The sequence below is a fragment of the Rhododendron vialii genome, chromosome 4a (assembly GCF_030253575.1).
Source record: "Rhododendron vialii isolate Sample 1 chromosome 4a, ASM3025357v1".
NCBI classification, from domain to species: Eukaryota; Viridiplantae; Streptophyta; class Magnoliopsida; order Ericales; family Ericaceae; genus Rhododendron; species Rhododendron vialii.
Genome location: NC_080560.1, coordinates 42934895 through 42953895, shown reverse-complemented (window position 1 = coordinate 42953895; position 19001 = coordinate 42934895). Strand labels below are relative to the sequence as shown.

The following is a 19001-nucleotide window of genomic DNA, read 5'->3' as shown; positions in this document are numbered from 1 at the left end:
ATAAATACAAAAAAAAAATTCAAATAAGGACAAAATTTCCAGATTTAAGTTATGTTTAAGTTAAGTTCAAGAGAACAAGGCCTTAATGGGTTTTTTTTTGCACAAGTGCTATTTTAGCTGTTAGGTCACAACTTTATTATGACAACCGTTGTAGGTGATGCGGGAAAAATGGGCTTAGCCAAACCTTGGGTCATTTGTGGCTAAAGATTGGCAAGTAAGTCCAATGGCAAATCCAAAGTTAGATAAAAAATGGCCTTGGCAAAGAATTTACCAACTACTAGTATTAGAGATGCATGCATTTCATGTTAATGCCATTTTTCTCAGATTCATATACTGAATTTTTATATTTGTCAGTCGACGGTGTTCTGATGAGCAGTTAGAGATCCAGCGAAATTTGCACCTGATGATTGAAGAACAAGGGAGGCAGCTGAAATTTGCATCTGAGAGTGTCCCTTCTCTTTGCCTGTCCCTTCTTTAGTCAACTGTGGGCTGCCACTCCTGATCTCTGCTGCATTCCCAAGGTCCCTGCCCCTTGGCCACAGAAGACTACTCCCTAACGTCCTAATCTTCTAAGGAGGGTTGCCTTTGCTGCTGCAGTTTATTTTGTTTGGCAAGAGAGGATTAGTAGAAAGTTTAGAGGCATTCATAAGCCCCCTTTGGCTGTTATTCGGCCGATCATATGTATTTGAAGTCAGGATAAGAGCTTTCTCAAAGCAGAAATATAAGGCCTACATCTTTATCGTCTCAGCTCTGCCAGAATTGGCATATATCTCTCTAGTATCTCTTGTATAGGTTTTAGTTTTTCTCTGCTTTCGCTTATCTCTTGTATATGGGCTCACGCCTTGGATTCTTTGTTTCTCTTGAGGATGCTTTCCAAAAAGATAGACGGCATTGTAGGGAGATACATGCTCGGGTTTGGATACTTGAAATTCCCCAAAAGTCTATAAAAAGAGACAGCTGAAAGTATATCTTGAAATTCCCTGATACAAGTTCTCTCCAAAACTGTTACACCAGATTTTATACGGCAATTGGTTCACTAGTCGGAACTAGGGACTCTAGCATTTACCTGCTCCAATAGTTTAGCGGATGAGAGAGATTGATTTCTGTCAATGTGATGCAAATGGGCAAGACCCAGATACTAAACATTCAGAGTAAATGGTTTTAACTATCATATCTAGGAAATGTGATCGGAAGACGTCAGTGTTTCCATGCTCGCTCAGCATTTACTAGTCGATAGGAGAGGCTTATCAAGGCTCATATATTTGAAGAGTTCGTCAAGAACTTTGGACAAGGTTGGATGAGCATGAACTGCTGTCCTGCAGGGTACAAACCAAAAACATACATTTGCGTATAATGTGTAGTGTCAGTCACAGTCACTCTCCTTCAATACCTAGGAAAATTCAGAGCTAGATGTAAAAAATGAAGTCCCACGTTGAAAGCTAAGGAAAACCTTCAAAGTTGCAAGAAAGTGATCCATTCTGAAACCTCACATATTAAGGTGTGGGGGATGAATTATGTAGCAGAATTTTGGTACTTATCAAAGCAAAACTACCTGAATACGTGTCCCCAACGCTATGGCATTGGATGCTTCATGGATGAGATCTGCAGCGTGTAACCCAAAAATATGAACTCCAAGTATCTCCCCGTGGTCAGGTCTGTTACATATCAACTGCCGAGGATAATAAATTTACTTGGGTCATCAAAACCATGAAATATACTTCATCATCAGCCAGAAAGTTCAATCCTGATTCATAAGAAGCATAGATGTGCAAGAGGAAATAGAAACATTTTCAGAGAATTAAAATTGTAAAGGAACAACACAGAAATTTTAATACCAATTTATGAGCAGAGGGAGACTAATGACAAGGGAACAAAAAGCTTTTCACCACAAAAACTCAATAACAAGGGAACATAACGTGATGATCAGAGACAAGCAGCACAAAGCAGCTCTGCAGAAACATGGACAGTGTTTTAGTTTTTCCCCTTGATGCCTTTTTCTATGAATTGTGTGTGAGTTAATGAATTGACCAACCTCACACTTGTTTTGAATTATCAGTTAAAGCTTAATACCAGTCCACGACAATTGTCTGCTTTTGAATTTTCAATTGAAGCTCAATCAACACAATATACAACAGTAGTTCAATTCAGTCACACTCACTGATGCATAACACACACACACACACACACACACACTGCTACACAACAGCATACACCTCCAACTCCATTAGAGAGATTCCTTTATGAAGTCATTGATGCTGAAGTCATTCATTCCCCACTTTGTTTTCACCCGAAAAGCTATTCGAATCTTGGTAATCCCCATAATTTCATCCCATTGTGGTTCTGAGTTTTCAAAAAAAATAAAAATTAGCTATTTCGTTTTCACCCAAAAAGGTATTTGAATCTTGATAATCTCCAGAATCTCATCCCATTGTGTTCTGAGTTTTCAAAAAAAACATCCATTAGCCATGTTGATAGGTTCCATATTCCATCCCTATCAATTGTGTTTGAAAAGTCTCATTTCCATCAAGCCATATTCGAGCAAGAGACATTAGCTCTTTTTCGTGTAAAAGTTACAGATTATCAATTTAAATTCAGTCAATCAACAACAAAGCTCAGTCTTGATCTTCACTTCAAATCTCCCTTACATTTCCTCTCTCTACACAGCACTCTCACTTGAGGCCAACAAATCGGTGACCTTTTAGCCCATCACGCAACATCCTGTATTTGCTATTTTGAAGGAGAAAAATAAAAACATTCAAAGATATCCTCTTCGCACTATGGGTATAGTATTAGAACTATCTATGAATGCGAACCGGTTAACATGTCCATGTAGCAGAACCATGTGTATGAACATAGTTTAACTACAAAGATTACATGACAACAATATCTTAAAATCATAACTCAATTAGAGAAATAGGGAGCTTTTTCCTAACACACACACACAATTGTAGGATACCTCATTGAATTCTTGTAGGATATCTACTCAAAAAGTCTACGGGTCAGATACTTAAAGTTTTTGAAGGATGCGATACAAATTGTAAGATCGTAGGTTTTTAACAACTATGCTCGTATCACTATCGAGCTTTGTTGTGAGAGAACCGACCACAGTCAAAGATCCAACAGCTAAATACAGGGCAACAAGACTTCCAAATTCACCTATATGGACACTTATCCTAACACTGAGATATACACCAGAGGTTCATCTAGAGAAAGGAAAAATTATAGTTTTGGTGGCAATAACAAGAATTGCAAAAAAGAAACAAAAATCCAAGTACCGAAAAAGAAGATAGAACTGAATTAAATTAGGTAACCTGAAATGAAATGATGAAATCGATAGCCTCATTTGAGTCGTACTCAATCCAGACAAAAATTGAAATTTTGCATATCCAAAAATGTGATGCCAGAATCAGTTTGGAGAGGATTGACGTCCGTTTGTGGATGAAGATTCAGTTAAATACACACCCAGAGAGAGAGAGAGAGAGAGAGAGAGAGAGGAGTAGTGAAATCTTGGGGAAATAGGGACGACATACAGAGAGAGAGAGAGTAGAGAAATCTTGCGAAATGGAGACGACGACTGGTGTTCGACAAGAAACACGCATATAACAGACGCGAGCTTGGTCCAAACGGCGATGTCTCTGTTCCATTTAAAGCTCGCATCTTGAACACCGGAGGAATACCAAAAACGACGTCATCCTTACTCGTTGGTACTTCGCATTTTCAACCGGAGAAGTCCTTTGAAAACATGTTGAAGAGCTTGTTTAGAAAATTTTGAGCGCATTCTGGTTTACCTCCATGATCGAAGTTGTCCAGGTTAAAGAACTTGTTTAGAAGATAATTCTTGTTAAACATCATTTGAATTGAATACTGATTAGTACATGATCGGAGACGATAAGTGTAATTTTGTTTCTGTGAAAATAGATTTGGTCACACCCTATCAAACTTTTGTTCAGAAGAAACGACGCCGCACGCTATTTTACTATGCGATGTTGGTTGAAACGACGTTGGAAGCTTGCAGTATTGGATCCGCAACGTGAATTCGTCAAATTGTGATCTTGTTTCGATTGATCTCCATGATCGAAGTCGTTCAAGTTTTACAGCTTGTGAAGAAGATAGAAAATATTAAAGATCATTTGGATCGAATTTTAAACGATGCATAATCGGAGATGATCAATGTGAATTTGTTTTTATGAAAATAGACTTGGCCACACATTATCAAACCCATTATTCTCCAGCAAGAATAGATTCTCTCCGGCGAAGGGACGTTCCCGACGAGGAGAGAGAGAGAGAGAGGGAGGGAGAGAATGTGGTTGTTCAGCAGAGAAGCAACTACTCAGCTGCTCGCTACTCCATTGTAAGTTGTAACAGGTCCGTTAATTTCAATTTTGTATAGCTTTCATTGTTCTTGGCAAAAACAAAAACTGCTCAATCACAACTCCATTGCTAGTTTGAAAGCTATTTTGTTGATAATCTTTTGTACACCTATTAATCTGCGACAACGAGAAATTAAATTCTTGCTCCTTTGCATGTTCAAATTGAGGCAATTGTCAACTACTTTGCGTATATTACTGTACGAGCTGTTACGAGCACTGGTTTTTGCAAGGGATTTAGGTTCTTGGAATAGAAATGGTTGCTTTCTGTTGATTTAATTGGGCTCCCGCAAGTAGGCGATAGGATTGGCCCCGGCATTAGTTGAGGTGCACGTGCTGGCCCAGGCACTGAGTTATCAAAAGAATGACATTTTGTTGAATTCGATTTAGTTCTCTTTGCACATTTTGAATTTGATACGAGAATTACGTAAGAAAGCAAATAGGAATGCATAATAAAGCCAAATTAACATTACATACCATAGCCTATATGAGGACCAGGAATTCATATAACACAAGACAGAGTTACAAACCAGGAAGAAACGATCCTATCCCGAATCGGGATAGTCGGAGACATCATCATTAGAAGTTCTGGATCCTCCTTAAGAACAAGCTATTCACCATGCATAAACTTGGAAATGACAGCACTTCCAAGTTTTTGCGTTTGTCCTTTTGAGGGTTTGTGGCACATTAGAACAGAAATTTGAGGTCAGCCTAAAAATCTCTTGGATCAACAAACACATTCCCCATGGGTCCCTTAGCAACCATATCATCTTCGTCCTCATAACCGTGGCTATTGAGTCTCTTAAGATACCAAAGATCATTGATGCATGACATGGTAGAGCTTTTTGGGACAAATTCTCTCAGAGGATCAGAGACCCCTAACTCCACCATTATTGCCTTACATTCCTTGACATTCTCAGCTAATCTTGAAGCAAAACCCCATATAGATGCCATTAGGTCCCCAAGCCTATCTCCCTCTCCATGAATCCCATAAAGTAAGAAAAAGCCAAAGGGTCTCTTAGTTGATTCACATCTTTGCATTTTAAGGCAAGGGATTATCTTCACTCTTGCTTTGCTTAGAGTAAATTTTAGCTCATTAGACCTTACTTGAAGGTTACAAGCCTCACATTTATTCCAAATGCTAAAAATAGCCCAAGAGCTTGCCGTTTTACCGCCCGTGTCCTCGGTCTTCTCTTTGTTATGCAAATCAATCCAACCCTCTTCTTTGACGTAACATACCCACGTTCCAAGGCTAAGGTTTTCCTTCAAAATTTTGTCAATATCCGAAGGATATATGTCTTTGGCTTGTAGATGATTATTGTAAAAGGGGATGGCCTGATTTATGGACAATCTCTCTATTGTAATGCCTTGAGCTAGATTTTTGGGCAGTAGACTAACTGGTTGGAGATAGATGACTAATGAGCTGGATTTGATGTAGTTACATCTCAGAGTGAAGAGATTTCTGGAGGCAACGTTTTTCTCCTCTGTGGCTAGGAAAGTGTATTGTGCACCATTTCTCTTCAGCCATTCTTCCATTGATTGGACAAGTTTCGATCCGATTCCCATTCGCCTGAGTAAAAACAGACAACTTTCTGGTGGATGAAAAATCCCTTTTTTTCTTTTTGTTCTCTGAAATAGTTTCTAGAAGTTGAAAACCAAAATAGGTGGTTAATTGACATGTGATGAGAAATAAGTAGACCGGTTCATTTCTGAAAAAATTGCCCTTAAGTTTGATGAACTATACGTAGATAGAGACACTACAGCGACTCTTCAATCCTTGGTCAGTAAAATTTTGGTTCCCATACTTTACACTTCTTGCCATGATTTCAAGCCTACAGATAAAAGAAAATTTCTCCTGAATTTTTTTTCTCATCCCTAAGTGTCTGTTTCTCCACATTTAGTACCGTGCTATTGCAACATTACACAGTCATATATGACATATGCTATTAACTCATCATATTTTGAGTGATTTTGTTTGACATCTTTTCAACAATATAGGATTACAGAGTTGTTAAAGATCATATTGGCGTTTGAACAATTGCCACTGTAGCTTCTGTATTCAAAGTTCAAACCCTTTCCTTTAAATCAGTGTTTCAATATGATAAGATTGTGGTGATGGTGCATCAGTTCAGTTCAGTTCAGAGAGAGAGAAACGGTACCGGTGCCTAGGAGAGACCCTAAGGCCTAGTATGCAACCTAACTTGACATGTCCTCCCCAAAATTTAGTCCCCACATACTTGATGCATCCTCGAACCATTCCGACTATCTCTCCCTTTTTTTGCAGCTCTGCAACCTGTTCTCCATGTTCAAGCATGTTATAGTCTTTTAGTACCAAATCCACACACATACACATATATAAACATGCATATAACTACATTTAGGGAGCAAAGAGTTTCCTTTCATGTAGAGAAATAGAGACAGGTAGATCATTGGATTTTAGTCAGTAAAAGATACGATGGAAGCAGCCAAAATGAAACCAAACATACCACTTTATGATTAATTACCCAGAAAAAGAGAGACAAGGTTTCATAATTGGATTCACTCACCAGCATTACATGAACATGGTAGAACCTAATCCTGCTTAAAGGATCACCACTTATGTTACTGATTATTGACATCCCTTTCTGAGCTGCTGTCTCACAACTCTTCTCAAGCTTCATTACCACTTCAACACCTTTGTTTTCGTTGAATTCCCTTATCAGAATCTTGTTTCCAGTGTTTTCATCCATATCTGTTTTTGGTATAATTTTGAATTCAAGTTGGGTGATGGATGACTTTGAAAGAGGGAGTCTTCATAAAATGAGCTCATTGCTGCCACCCTCCTAGCATATGCCCTTATATACACGAAATTCTCGTAACGGTAAAATTATGTTAACCACCCCAAACTTGATGAATCAGTTAAGAATACTTTAGTTACTGTAAAGTTTTCCCTTTTTCGAGTTGGTTCTTTTACCGATTGAATGATGACAACTTTCTTCAGATGGTTCCGTACAGTGCTGAGCTACGATCGTGATATAGGAATATCTCTCTAAAACAGTGCAAGAGGTCACGTGACTCACAACCTTTGTGGTTTATCATTGGAAACATTACTTGAAAGGGTTCCAATGCTAATTGTACAAGTACATATCTTTAATTTGTTAAAGAAGCTTTCTCTTATGAAGTAGCTGTTTCTCCATCCTCAAATCCCTAAATTCGTGCACTTTTTGGGTAATTAAGGCAAGACAACCGAATTTAATCCATAAACGAGAGCAACCAATCCATGCCTTCGTTTTTCATATGGCTCAGTCTTATCAATGGCCTTCTATATGCACAAGTCTTAGTTTCAAATGATCAAATACACCATAAATTAAAGCTCTGCAAATTAGAAGCTAGAAAATGGCCCTAAAATCGACTTCCAAGTATGCTCTATGAATATGTGAATATTTATTCAGCCTATGCTCAGTTAGACTATGCCATATTCTGTACATAAGGTCATGCACATAGTAAAACTTCTGTTTTGATAATTACTAGATTAAATTATGTGCTGCTTAAGTTTGGAGCAATTATTCACTGGAAATTCTTCTGCCAGCACATTTCCAGTTGTGATAGATCACAAAATGCCCATGATTTCTTGAAGCTTCATAAAGAAATGATGGCCCAGATTTCTGCAGCAGGCCACCAGATCAACTCATTCAAATAATGCGATTTTCAGGTTTTCTGTGATTATGTGCACCAGGGCATGCACAAATCAAACATACAAGAAAATGAGATGAAAATCCAAATCTGAAGAGACCATTTGGAAAAGGGTTTGCCATATAAGCAGTATGTGTCCGTCATTCTGGTACATACACTTTGGTTATGGTGATTTGGCAGTTTTCAATCCCATCTTTGCTGCTTCCTGTCTATCACTATGTTATGTCCTTCAACCCTGCTGCGATGCGAAACGATCCCAGGGCTTGTTTGGTTCCAATGCTCATTTGCTTATTTCTCAAAACTCAAAAGCAAGCAATAAGCAAATATGCTTGTTTGGCAGCTGTTGGGTTACTTAGTTACCAAATAGTACAAGAAAACCAACAACCAGCATAAGCAATTGGTATCCAAAGAATTCTGTTTACTCCTCATTTCGGTTATTGCTTATTTGCACGAAAAAAATTAATAAGCAATGGAAATTAACCAAGCAATGTGAACCAAAAGGGCCCTGAATTTCTGATTTGACGTGCCTGCAAACTGTTTTACAAAATTATTGCATGTGAAATTTACCAGGAACAGCTGATGCTAGTACAAGGAGTCGAAGACGTGTGAAACTTGTGAGCCGACATGTTTAAAGTGTCAAGTACTGAGGACTGGAAAATTCTCAAGGGTTCTGCCATGGAGTTTTCAACATGGGAATGAGTAGATGTGCAGTAACCTCTTTCAAGTTTCTGTGTCTACAATCTGCTGGGATGAAAGAGAGGACCTTTTGTGGGCCCCACAACGAGAAAATAGGCACAAAAATAATAGGATCCATGACACTGGATCCATGAAACTGTTTCATGGATCCAGTGTCATAGTTTGTACCAGGCCACAAAAATGAACCATGACACTAGATCCATGAAAGTGTCCGTGAAAGAAATCATGGACTGTATCAGGCCTCAAATAGCCACACAAAATCTCACATCTGTACGTGGGACTCACGGAAGAAATGTCTCAAAAGCACCATACATGATTCTGATGGCAATTGCACTGACCCTTCAGGCTTCAAGTGGGGATATTGGTTTTCTTGGATGAGACTAAGCTCAAATGTCCTGTATTGGTCTCTTGTAACTAATGAGGGTTTAAATAGTTGTTGGGATTAATAGTCTCGTGACTCTCACCGGTCTCGCTATTAGACCGGTCTAATAGCGAGGGGTTATCAAGACTATACTGGCAACAGTCGTTTGTTAACCAGATTCAACCAAGTGTAGAATAAGATTATGATACCTTGTACTTCCCCTCTTAATTTAGTCCCGCCTTAGAGCCCGTTCCAGAACCGAAATAAGAACTTATTTTTTGTCTAATAATAAGGTGTGTTCAACAAAAGGGTGAATAAGTACTTATTTTTTAAAAAGGTAATTTCAAGCTCAAAAATCATGTGCTTACGCAAATAATTTTCCTATCACTAAGGATCTTGTTTGATAGATCTCATTGAGATCTTTAATACGGTGCAAAAAAAATTGAAAAATTATTTTTTATTTACATTATTTTTAAGTTTAAAAATGTGAAAATAAGCTACTTATTTGGATTTTGTGGAATAAAGCACCAAAATAAGTATTTGTAAAATAAGAAGGTTTCTGCTATCGTAGTGTAATGAAACACGGTATATTTGTGATGCTCAACCTAACTTTTAGCGCATTTAAATCCCTAAAGTCGTAATAAAACAAATTCAATTGAACACAACGTAAATTATGTATGTATTAGTTTTAAAAGCAATGTATTACAATTAATTGGTCGACCAATATGTAACATATTTCAATTTTATCAGGATGGTATTTCTAAATACCAAATAAAAACTCATCAAATGAATCAGACATTCACTCTTCCTTACACTCATCACATGAATTAGCGGGGTGAAGTTCGAGTCTAATATGGCAATGCCTACGATAATTACTACTTATTTCATCTCGAAAGGTTTAAATAAAAATATATGAAAGAAGACGTATTGCCTTTGGACTAACTTCTTATACTCGTTTTTATTAATTTGAAAAAACTGTCTTCAAGGGAAATACAACGTTTTGGACTCAAAGAATGTGTATCTTGAACTCCTCAAAAATGCCAAAAATAAAATAAAATAATTAGACCGAAGGTTTTGTATTTTGAACTCATCAAAAGTACCGAAAGGACTCTAAAAATGGTTGCCCAAAGATTGTCTTACTATAAACACCAAGTATACACATCCCGAAGGGGTTGGCCTGGTGTTCTTACCACTTATAAGAGTTTGCTCCCGCCTAAAGTTTCAGGTTCAATTTCTATTGCCAACAACTCTTGGGGCCATCTCACCCCACGTGTAAGTGTGTGAAACGGTTGTGGAAGGGATTGCAGGAATTAGTCCGAAGTATGCACAAGCTAGCCCGTAACACTCTGCATTGGCCAAAAAAAAATAAACACTACGTATAACTTCGCCCATTTAATTTCATTCCCCGTTCTTCTTATTTTTTCCTCAAACAAAATTCCAAAACCAAACATAATCATTCAATGTTCTCGGGGCACCATCACTCTTCCGCGCAGCACATTCTGCGGGGTCCACCACAAAAAAAAATCCCCAAGAAATTGAGTAGTGAAATTCCCAAATTTCCCCAAACCTAAAGGGGTGCACACGCAATTTACCAGAAATACCTTTTTCCTTAAACCCAAAAAAGGGAAAAAAAAAAAAGGGCGCTGCTATTCGCAGCCCTCTATTTACTCCCATAGCCCGTTAAAAATTTTCAATTATACTCGACAATTAGTTACCGAAATTGAGATATATTTTCAGCATCCAATTACCGAAATATAATATTTTTTTCAACAGATGTTTACCGAAAATGCATGTTCGGCAGTTGTTTACCGAAAGTTGAACATATTTTCGACATGTAGTTACCGAAATATAATCTTGTTTTCAACAACAATTTACTGAAATATTATTTATGATTTTCAACAATCATTTACTGAAATTTAGTGGGCTACGGGAGTAAATAGAGGGCTGCGAATAGCGGCGCCCAAAAAAAAAGAAAAAGAAAAGAAATACATTTTTCCCGCTCAATTAACCTTTACAAAAATTCACCGCCACCACAAAACCCCGCCACAAACCTTTCCACGTCCCCAGCTAGGGTTTCGATAACTCACCTCAAACGCTTCAAAAATCTCGAAAATTAGGGTTTTAAACGTTGCTCCGAACACAATGGCTAGCTCCATTACCGATGATCACGAAGATTCGGCTATGGACATAGACCACCGAGTGGAGGACGAACAAGAAGATCCGTTTCTTCTATTCATCGATTACGCGAAGTCGGTGTTATCGCCCGACCAAGACGAGTCGATAGGGCCGGGTTGGTCCTGGACCGCGTCTCGGATTCTCAAAATGTGCACTGCTTATTCGAGCGGAGTCACCGCTGCGATTCTACTCTCCGATCTCTCTCAGGTTCGTCCAGTTGTAGATTTTTCCTCAATTTGCGTTGCGCTTTTTATGAACGCTTATGTAGGGCTGATTGATGAACCAATCTACTCGAGCTCGTGTTCTTCGTTTAAAGCTCGTTCAAGATATGTAAACAAATCAAGCTTGAATTTTGTTTTGAAGCTCGATAAGCTTTTAAGCCAAGCTCAAATAAGACACTACATGATAAGTCGATCTCGAGTAGCTTGAATGTCTTATACATGATAAGCCAAAATGTTTGAATTTTTAATCAAACATTTTTTGGGAGCTCGTTAAGCGTTCAAGCCAAGTTTGAACAAGCTATTAAGCCTATTATTATTCAGCTCATCTGGCTTGTCATATATAATATAATTCAAGCTATTTGAGATAAGCTTGCGTTCCGCTCGATTAAAGCTTGTTTGCGATCATATTGTCTCATAAACAAACTAAACTTCAGCACATTTTGAAGCTCGCTATGATTTCAAACAAAGGTTGAACAACTACTTTTATGGATGTTTGATGTGGTGTTTTCGTGTAGGCGTGGAATGAGCAGCAGAAGATTGGTGCTTCGAGGAAACGGCCAGAATGCATTAATGAGCTGAAGAAGAAACATAAGAGAGCAAAGCTTCTGAACACTGTCACGATTGATTCTATTTACGAGAAGAATTTCTTATCGTTGAATAGTGTTCTCGAAGCTGTTATTGTTGATGCTTTTCTTCTTCCAGGTACTTACATTCATTTTTTTGTTCTATGGTGAATAATAGTATGCAGGTCTGAGTATTGTTGTGAATTTTGACTGCTTGAATTGAGTTGTGTTTTTGTCGATCTAAGGACGATCTTCAAATTAACTTGATTGGTGATGGTGCTTGTGCTATAATAAACAGCGCATGTCATGTCGTGTTGGTTAGGTAACTTAGGTTATAGATTAATTAAAGTGTGTCAAATCTCTTATTTCCATAGCATGTCCCCCTTAACTGTGAATGGAATAAAAACGTTGCAAAGGTGATAGAAATTTCAGGAATTTTGAAATGCGTGTGAGGCCTATTTGCTGTTGTATTATAGAGAACCAATGTATCTACCACTTGAAGCGTTCATTTTGATTTGTTACTGCATGATAATGCATGCATTGCTGCACAATATTTTGATGTAATTTTTTAATAGCTTGATACACATTGTTGGGCCCATTTCCTAAAAGCTTAAAGTTTTTGGGATTACTGGTAACTTAACATGGTATCAAAGCTAGGTACCAGAAATGAGTAGGTCTCTAGCCTACACGCGGTAGGTGTTGCCGAGTGAGCACATTGCGCGTGAGGAAGGGTGTGAAGCGGTATCCCACATCGTCTGGGTACAATAAGCGCGAGGGCACCCTAGCTTTTGAGATTACTAGTAACTTAACAGTTTGTATTGTCAGATGTGGTGATTGTCATTTTATATCTCCTTCAGGTACAAATATCTACATGCTTACTTTGGGGGATTTTTGGAGCTCTAACACTATTGATCTGTATCTCCACCGTAGGTAAATTGTCGTATGCTGTTCTGGGCACATTACTATTTTGAAGGGACATTGGTTATTGTTGTTTCTTTTATGAGAATGAATCCATTGCATACATGATGCAGGTCTTAATGATGTAGGAAAGTGTTAGAACTATTATTCAAGTATGTCATTTTAGCACAAGAATTATAGGAGATTATAAGTTATCAAAACGCAGCTCATAAAAATAAGTGAGTACAAAATAATAGAAACTCTCATATGATGTCACCGGTGACCTTCAAGTTGTATTGCTTGTTGCATAATTGAGAGTGTTGGGATTTGGGAAGCATTAACCATTCAAATCTCATAAAACCAACTCACGTTCCCATAAAATAAACACGCACACACACAAGAAAGAGAAACACAGCTTACATGGTTCGGCCTCAATACCTACATCTATATTTTTTTCCCTTGCATCTTCTTCACCTCACTCAAGACTCCTTCAAAACCCTATTTATAAAAAAGTACAAAACTCAAAGATTAATCATAAGGAAATGTTGAACCTTATTCCCATTAAATAATAAACCTCACACATACTCCCTCCGTTCCTTATTGTTGGTCCCTTTTGGGAGTTCCAACATTTTAACAAGACATGTAATGATTGCACTTACATTCTAATTTAATGACATCATTTCTTTTAACACTTATACTTGCTTGTGAGGGATATTTTTGAAAATCATCAAATTTCTATTTCCTTTTTTAGACAAGGACCAAAATTTTGTAACATCGGAATAACTGACTAACAATTAGGAACCGAGGGAGTATTAGATTCCTTGTGGATGACCCCTCAATCCTAATCTAAATACATGTAGATAAACAGATTGTCTGGGACTCCACCAATTATATGTGGACCCCAGCAGACAAATCCTATACTAGTAATCTCAGGACCCTTGGCTGTACTGGTTTTGGAATGCATTATTAGGTGCCACCTTGTTGCTTCTGTATTTACCCGCTACAGCAATGCACCTCTGCTGAATCATTTTCGTATGTGATGCTAATATGAGGTGTTACATTTTGTCTCGATGGAAGATTTTACAATTTGGCAGATCTTAGCAATGGGATTCTGAAGAAAGGAAGGGAGATTTTCCTTACTGGATGCTACCTTCGACCTGGCTCTGGAGGATCCGGTAATCCTCGACTTCTGCCAACTGAACATCTGGTCACACTCTTAGATGAGGTATTTTCCAAGCTTTCTTCTTTTAATTTTTCTTCTATCATTAGTAGGTGGTTTCTTCACATTTTCGCGATCTCATAAGAAGGGACTAGGGAGTCTACATGTTATTCAACGTTGATGCAAAGGTTACACATTTATGCAGGATCAAGATGATGATGCCATGCTTCTAGCAGCGCAGTTTTGTTCTGATTCTTTTTCTTCCATTTCCCTTGATGCAGTCAATCAAGGGATCTCTTATTCACTCTATGCAAGGTAAGATGTACATCATCTCCACGAACTTCATAGAGAATTAACTTCTAAGTTACTTTTCCAATGTATAGTCCAATTTTTTACCCATCTTTGATTGATAGTTGCAGCCATATTAGTAAACTGTGTAACAAAACTTTTCATATTGACGTCAATGTAAACATTATGCCATGACCAAATTAGTCTATGTAATAGAATAGATCACCTGAGTATGCATGGGATATGTAAGTTCTTTATCATAGGTACGACAGTTTCCTGAGACTTTTTTGGGGGTATTTGTAATCCCATAAGTTTCTCATTGAAGCATTTCTAAAGTGGGTAATTGAAAGATTTCATTTTAACACCTTGTTACCAAATTATGTGCAGGATCGCGTCTATTGGGTCACTTGAAATTCAGGGAAAATATGGAGGTGTCCAAAGAAAAGAAATCATTCTTGTCGATAATGATGGCTTCAGGGTAAAATTTCTATTGTGGGGCGAGCAGGTCCTTCTTGCCAATCTTTTTGGGTAGGCCATTATAGTGCAGTGATTTCCTATCCTCTCACTGCCATAAATGCTCATCCTGATCTCACTTTCTTGCTTCGTTTCCCCCCCGTACAGTGTGGGGAGTATGCTTGCTCTTGATAGACCATTTGTCACAAGTTCTGTTGACACCACTATGGACACATGCGGAGAAATTTGTCTTGAATATGGCAGTGCTACACAGTTATATTTGGTGCCTTTCATGCAACATGAAGAACAAGTATGTCATGGTGTTTCGTATACAAGAATCATTTGATTTCAGAGGAGCTGACTTCTTTGTTTCTCAGGTATCTGTAGCATTGACTCAAAATCGGCACCAAGGATCAAAGCTCTTGAGTACATTAGATCCTAGTCAGGGGCTCAAAGTTTCTCAAGTTATCTTGCCTTGTGATTCTCAAGGATCCATTGACTTCAGTAATTATCCATTTCAAGTAAGTCGTGATCTTTAAAACTCAAATATGGTGAAAATCTCTTTAGTTTTTCTGATTTCTTTAATTCCTTTAAACAACTTTTCTGGTCCATCAACTTGTGTGTATAAGAGACGCATTACACCTGAAAACTTTTGTATGATTCTTGCCCCCATGTGAACACCTTAAGCTCATATTTTCACATTTCCATTTTATCATTTTAAGACATCCACGGTGTTCAATTGCTGCATTTGAAATGTCAGGAATCAGTGTATGTACTCTTTGGTACAAGAAATGCATACAAAGTAAACATGCTAATGATATTATCATTGTGTCAAAGGTATTATCTGCAGTTCTGCCCATGATCATTACAATATTTCTGAAATTCCCTCATCAAGTCACATTTAGTCTCTATTGTTGTCATATGATATCCCCACTGTTTAGTTTTTCTTATTTATATTGACTTGCCTTACATGTTGAAGTCTTGCAGACATTTGTGGTTGATCTTCGGGACAAGATGACTAGCATCAGCTTGTATGGTGTTGTTACAGACATCAATCGAGAAGCTGACGCTGCAGAAGTTGTTTTTTCCTTGAGAATTGAAGATACAACTGGAGCAATTTGGGCTAAGCTGCACTTTGTTAATTTTTGGTAGTCATTAATGTATTATTTCCCTGCATGCCATAATATGATTATTCTTTTGAGAAAGTATGTGTTCGTTTTTAAAGCTCTCACCTGAAATTAACCTTCCCAGGTCATTGGGGAGAGTAGGCCTTGGTCACAGTGTGTATGTATCTGGCTTGAGTTGTTCCATGACAAGCAGAAAACGGTGAGCAAATTCCATATTTTAGTGGGTCCTTGTAATATATACATATTCCTGCAGATATATAATTTTGTTTTCTCCCAAGTCTTTTCTGAATTTGTATATCATCCTCTGAAATTGTTCCTTTTCTAATTTTCAAGGGCCCTTTTTTCTTCTTCCTATTTTTGCCCTCCTATTTTTGCAGGATAAATTTGGACATCTCATTAACTGAATTTTTTTTCTTGACAGCCTTGAACTCTTGTGGGTGGAGAATGATGGTGGAGCTTCATTTTTTAACCTTAGTTGTTTGCCAGCATTACTAAACTCGTCCTGTCTCCACAAATTATCATACCTTTCTGATTTATCTATCCAGAGTAGCAGCACACATGTATGTTTGTTATTGACATTTCAGTTTTGGTTCGTCAGTGTGAATTTTTTAAGGAGTGCTGTTTCTTTGCTTCCTACTTTACTGTATTAGGTTACTGTCATGTGTAGTCCATTTGTTCTTCCATAAAGTTCATAACACCATACAATAAGTTGCAAACCCTGTTCTGTGTTTCAGGTGTTTCTACCTGTCAATCATTATGGCTGGTCCACCCTAGTCCATAAGTGTAGATTTTGTTGGTCTGTCTCACAAACTGCAATATACATCCATGATTTTACGGTCTACCAAAATCTCTGTTCCACCCAACCAATATATCGAAACTGGCAAAATCAAGATCTATGAAACGTTTGCAGCGTATGAGGCTCAAAGTTTATGTATCAACTTCATTAATCTTTATCTCTCTTGTGCATAAATGATCATTAAGAATTTGACATGTATTCTATGCTTGTGCTTGTTTCCTACTGCAAGCGGGCGGATGAAAGGTGGGAAAAAAAACTCAATAGGAGACACTTGTAAATCACTAACAGTTTAATTGACATGTAGTTGTACTGATATTTTATGTGAATTCATTTCCAGGAATATTTCAGGTAGTTTTATTGATAATTCATGTAAACTTCTCATCTCACATTTACCTTCTTTCATTTACCAGTTGTCACATAGTATACTCACTATGTTCTCCCTTGCTTCCTGACACTATTTCTTTCTTTTACTTTTCCTAATTCTAGATATGTCGAGTTTGGCTGGACCAAATCGAACATTGTCATGTAAATACAAGATTCTTACATACCCTTTGTGGTCAATTTGTCACCAAGTCACCTGGTGGGAGTTTTGAGTGCCACTTCTGTCGTTCAAGTTGCTGTGAAGCTGAAGTAGCGCGCACTTTCCACTTGAAGATAACTCTTGCTGATGAGGGTGCAAAAGTTTTTGCATGGTGCACTGGTCACACTGCTTCAGAATTGCTGCATATATCTCCTGATGAATTCTGTGAACTGCATGAGGTACTACTGCCTTCAACATCATTTTATCTGTTTTTTCTGGAATGTAAATCTATGTCTAGATGAGTTACTGAGCTTTGTAGTTAACGCATCAATATTTGCAACAATTTAGACCTTGTTGAATTTTGTTCGTTGTCAAACTTTTAAAAGCATTATTTGCTTGGTTTTAATGAAATCGGTGATTAAGTAAGTCATAATATGTAATTTTGTTTGTAATTGGTATGTAAAATCTTGACAACTATTGATAGAGATAATTGATTTTCACAACCCCTTTTGACTGTTTGCACTCTTGTTTCCCCCCTTCATTCATGTGCATCCATCTAGGAAAAATTGAACAAACATAAGGCCGATTTCACAGTTTTGTAGGGAATAAATTTGGCAAAAAAAATTACAGATATAATGAGTAAAATCACTACTCATGCCAAGCAAAAAAGAGAACACTACTCTTACATGTAGTCCTCAAATTTAAATTGCAGGTGATGCATATTGATGCACACTTCCCTTTTAATTAGTCCATTCTCGCTCATATCCATGTTGGCTTTCGTCATTATTCTTCTATCTGCTATTTTTTTATTTTTTTTGCCAAAAGTTGAGAGGTTACTTCCTTAATTCGTCTCTCTACTCTTTCAGTAGCCTTTTCTGTTGTGTAAACACTGGAGTGCGAAGGAATATCTTTGTAGCTGCATCACCATCAATAAATAAGCGCGTCTCTTTTGCTTCATAATAAATTCTTACGCTTGAGTTTTGAGTTTTTTTTTTACTTTCTAACAAGTTTCTTGGGATACATTGATATCAGGAAGAACAAATTATGTACCCTTCTGCACTCGAGAATGAAAGGTTCACAGTTGCCCTAGTAAACTGCAGGAGGCAAGGGTGTGGCAGCTTAACTGAAGAACATGGTGATGAAGTTATGTGGGAAATTACCCGTGCACTCAAGTGCGAATAACGCCTGGCATGGGACCAGCCAATCACTTTCTGATGTAAAAGCTTACAAAGGTATGATGCCAAGGCATTGTATATGTAGTCCATGAGAAATTTCAATCCAATCCAAATGGAATGCCTGTATTCCTTTGTTGACAGCCAGCAAGTTATAAAGATAAGGAAATACAATTTCTTGGGTTAAAATCTTGACATTGTCCCTAGTCAAGAATGTATTAGCCCATTGAACGAAATTTGGTTTTGATGAATATCGAAGAGATTTTTTACATGCTAGTTTCGGGATTGGCATATTTTCTTGCTTTGAGCTGCCTTAAGTTCGCTATGTTGCCCAGTTTCTTCTCCTGACTAGCTGTGTGAGACAACCACCCTTACACAGAGCAAAACCTAAGAGGGCACACGGCCATAGGACCTCTATTCCTCTACCATACTGCGGTGCCTCTACAGAATCAGTGTTGCTCTGACATTGTCTGTAACAAACTATATATGGCTCAAATGTGTAATCCTAAGTTCAACATATCCAGGAAAAATGTA

The 19001-nt window shown here is 37.8% G+C and overlaps 2 protein-coding genes and 2 long non-coding RNA genes across 5 annotated transcripts; 2 read left to right on the top strand and 2 right to left on the bottom strand.

The window, feature by feature from the left end:
- Nucleotides 1–299: 299 nt before the first annotated feature.
- LOC131324640 (uncharacterized) lies at nt 300–3663 on the bottom strand. Of its 2 annotated transcripts, XR_009199400.1 has the most exons (3): nt 3312–3641; nt 1553–1744; nt 300–1316 (listed from the first exon to the last, which is right to left on the bottom strand). It is a non-coding gene; the product is annotated as an uncharacterized LOC131324640 (long non-coding RNA). The 2 variants fall into 2 exon arrangements; XR_009199399.1 differs by having other exon boundaries at nt 300–1744; nt 3312–3663.
- A 284-nt stretch (nt 3664–3947) lies between these two features.
- On the top strand, nt 3948–9350 carry LOC131324631 (uncharacterized). The gene is made up of 2 exons (XR_009199398.1): nt 3948–4351; nt 7936–9350. It is a non-coding gene; the product is annotated as an uncharacterized LOC131324631 (long non-coding RNA).
- On the bottom strand, nt 4815–7386 carry LOC131324630 (probable N-acetyltransferase HLS1). The gene is made up of 3 exons (XM_058356669.1): nt 6914–7386; nt 6527–6660; nt 4815–5937 (listed from the first exon to the last, which is right to left on the bottom strand). Exons 1-3 carry the CDS (start codon nt 7094–7096, stop codon nt 5079–5081), a joined length of 1176 nt encoding a protein of 391 aa, XP_058212652.1. The 5' UTR covers nt 7097–7386; the 3' UTR covers nt 4815–5078.
- Nucleotides 9351–11074: 1724 nt separating the features above from the next.
- Nucleotides 11075–18736, top strand: LOC131324629 (uncharacterized). Its single transcript, XM_058356668.1, has 13 exons — nt 11075–11478; nt 12008–12194; nt 12913–12985; nt 14030–14177; nt 14317–14426; nt 14787–14927; nt 15021–15162; nt 15230–15373; nt 15840–16000; nt 16104–16178; nt 16401–16539; nt 17262–17534; nt 18328–18736. Exons 1-13 carry the CDS (start codon nt 11239–11241, stop codon nt 18475–18477), a joined length of 1983 nt encoding a protein of 660 aa, XP_058212651.1. The 5' UTR covers nt 11075–11238; the 3' UTR covers nt 18478–18736.
- The last annotated feature ends 265 nt before the right edge of the window (nt 18737–19001 follow it).

Coding starts and splice junctions, on each gene's coding strand:
- LOC131324630 (XM_058356669.1), bottom strand. CDS start 7,096: ATGGATGAAAACACTGGAAACAAGATTCTGATAAGGGAATTCAACGAA. Junction 6,661..6,913: donor ACCATGTTCATGTAATGCTG/GTGAGTGAATCC, acceptor CATGGAGAACAG/GTTGCAGAGCTGCAAAAAAA. Junction 5,938..6,526: donor AGGGTCTCTCCTAGGCACCG/GTACCGTTTCTC, acceptor GTTTTTACTCAG/GCGAATGGGAATCGGATCGA.
- LOC131324629 (XM_058356668.1), top strand. CDS start 11,239: ATGGCTAGCTCCATTACCGATGATCACGAAGATTCGGCTATGGACATA. Junction 14,178..14,316: donor TGGTCACACTCTTAGATGAG/GTATTTTCCAAG, acceptor ACATTTATGCAG/GATCAAGATGATGATGCCAT. Junction 15,163..15,229: donor TCATGCAACATGAAGAACAA/GTATGTCATGGT, acceptor TTTGTTTCTCAG/GTATCTGTAGCATTGACTCA.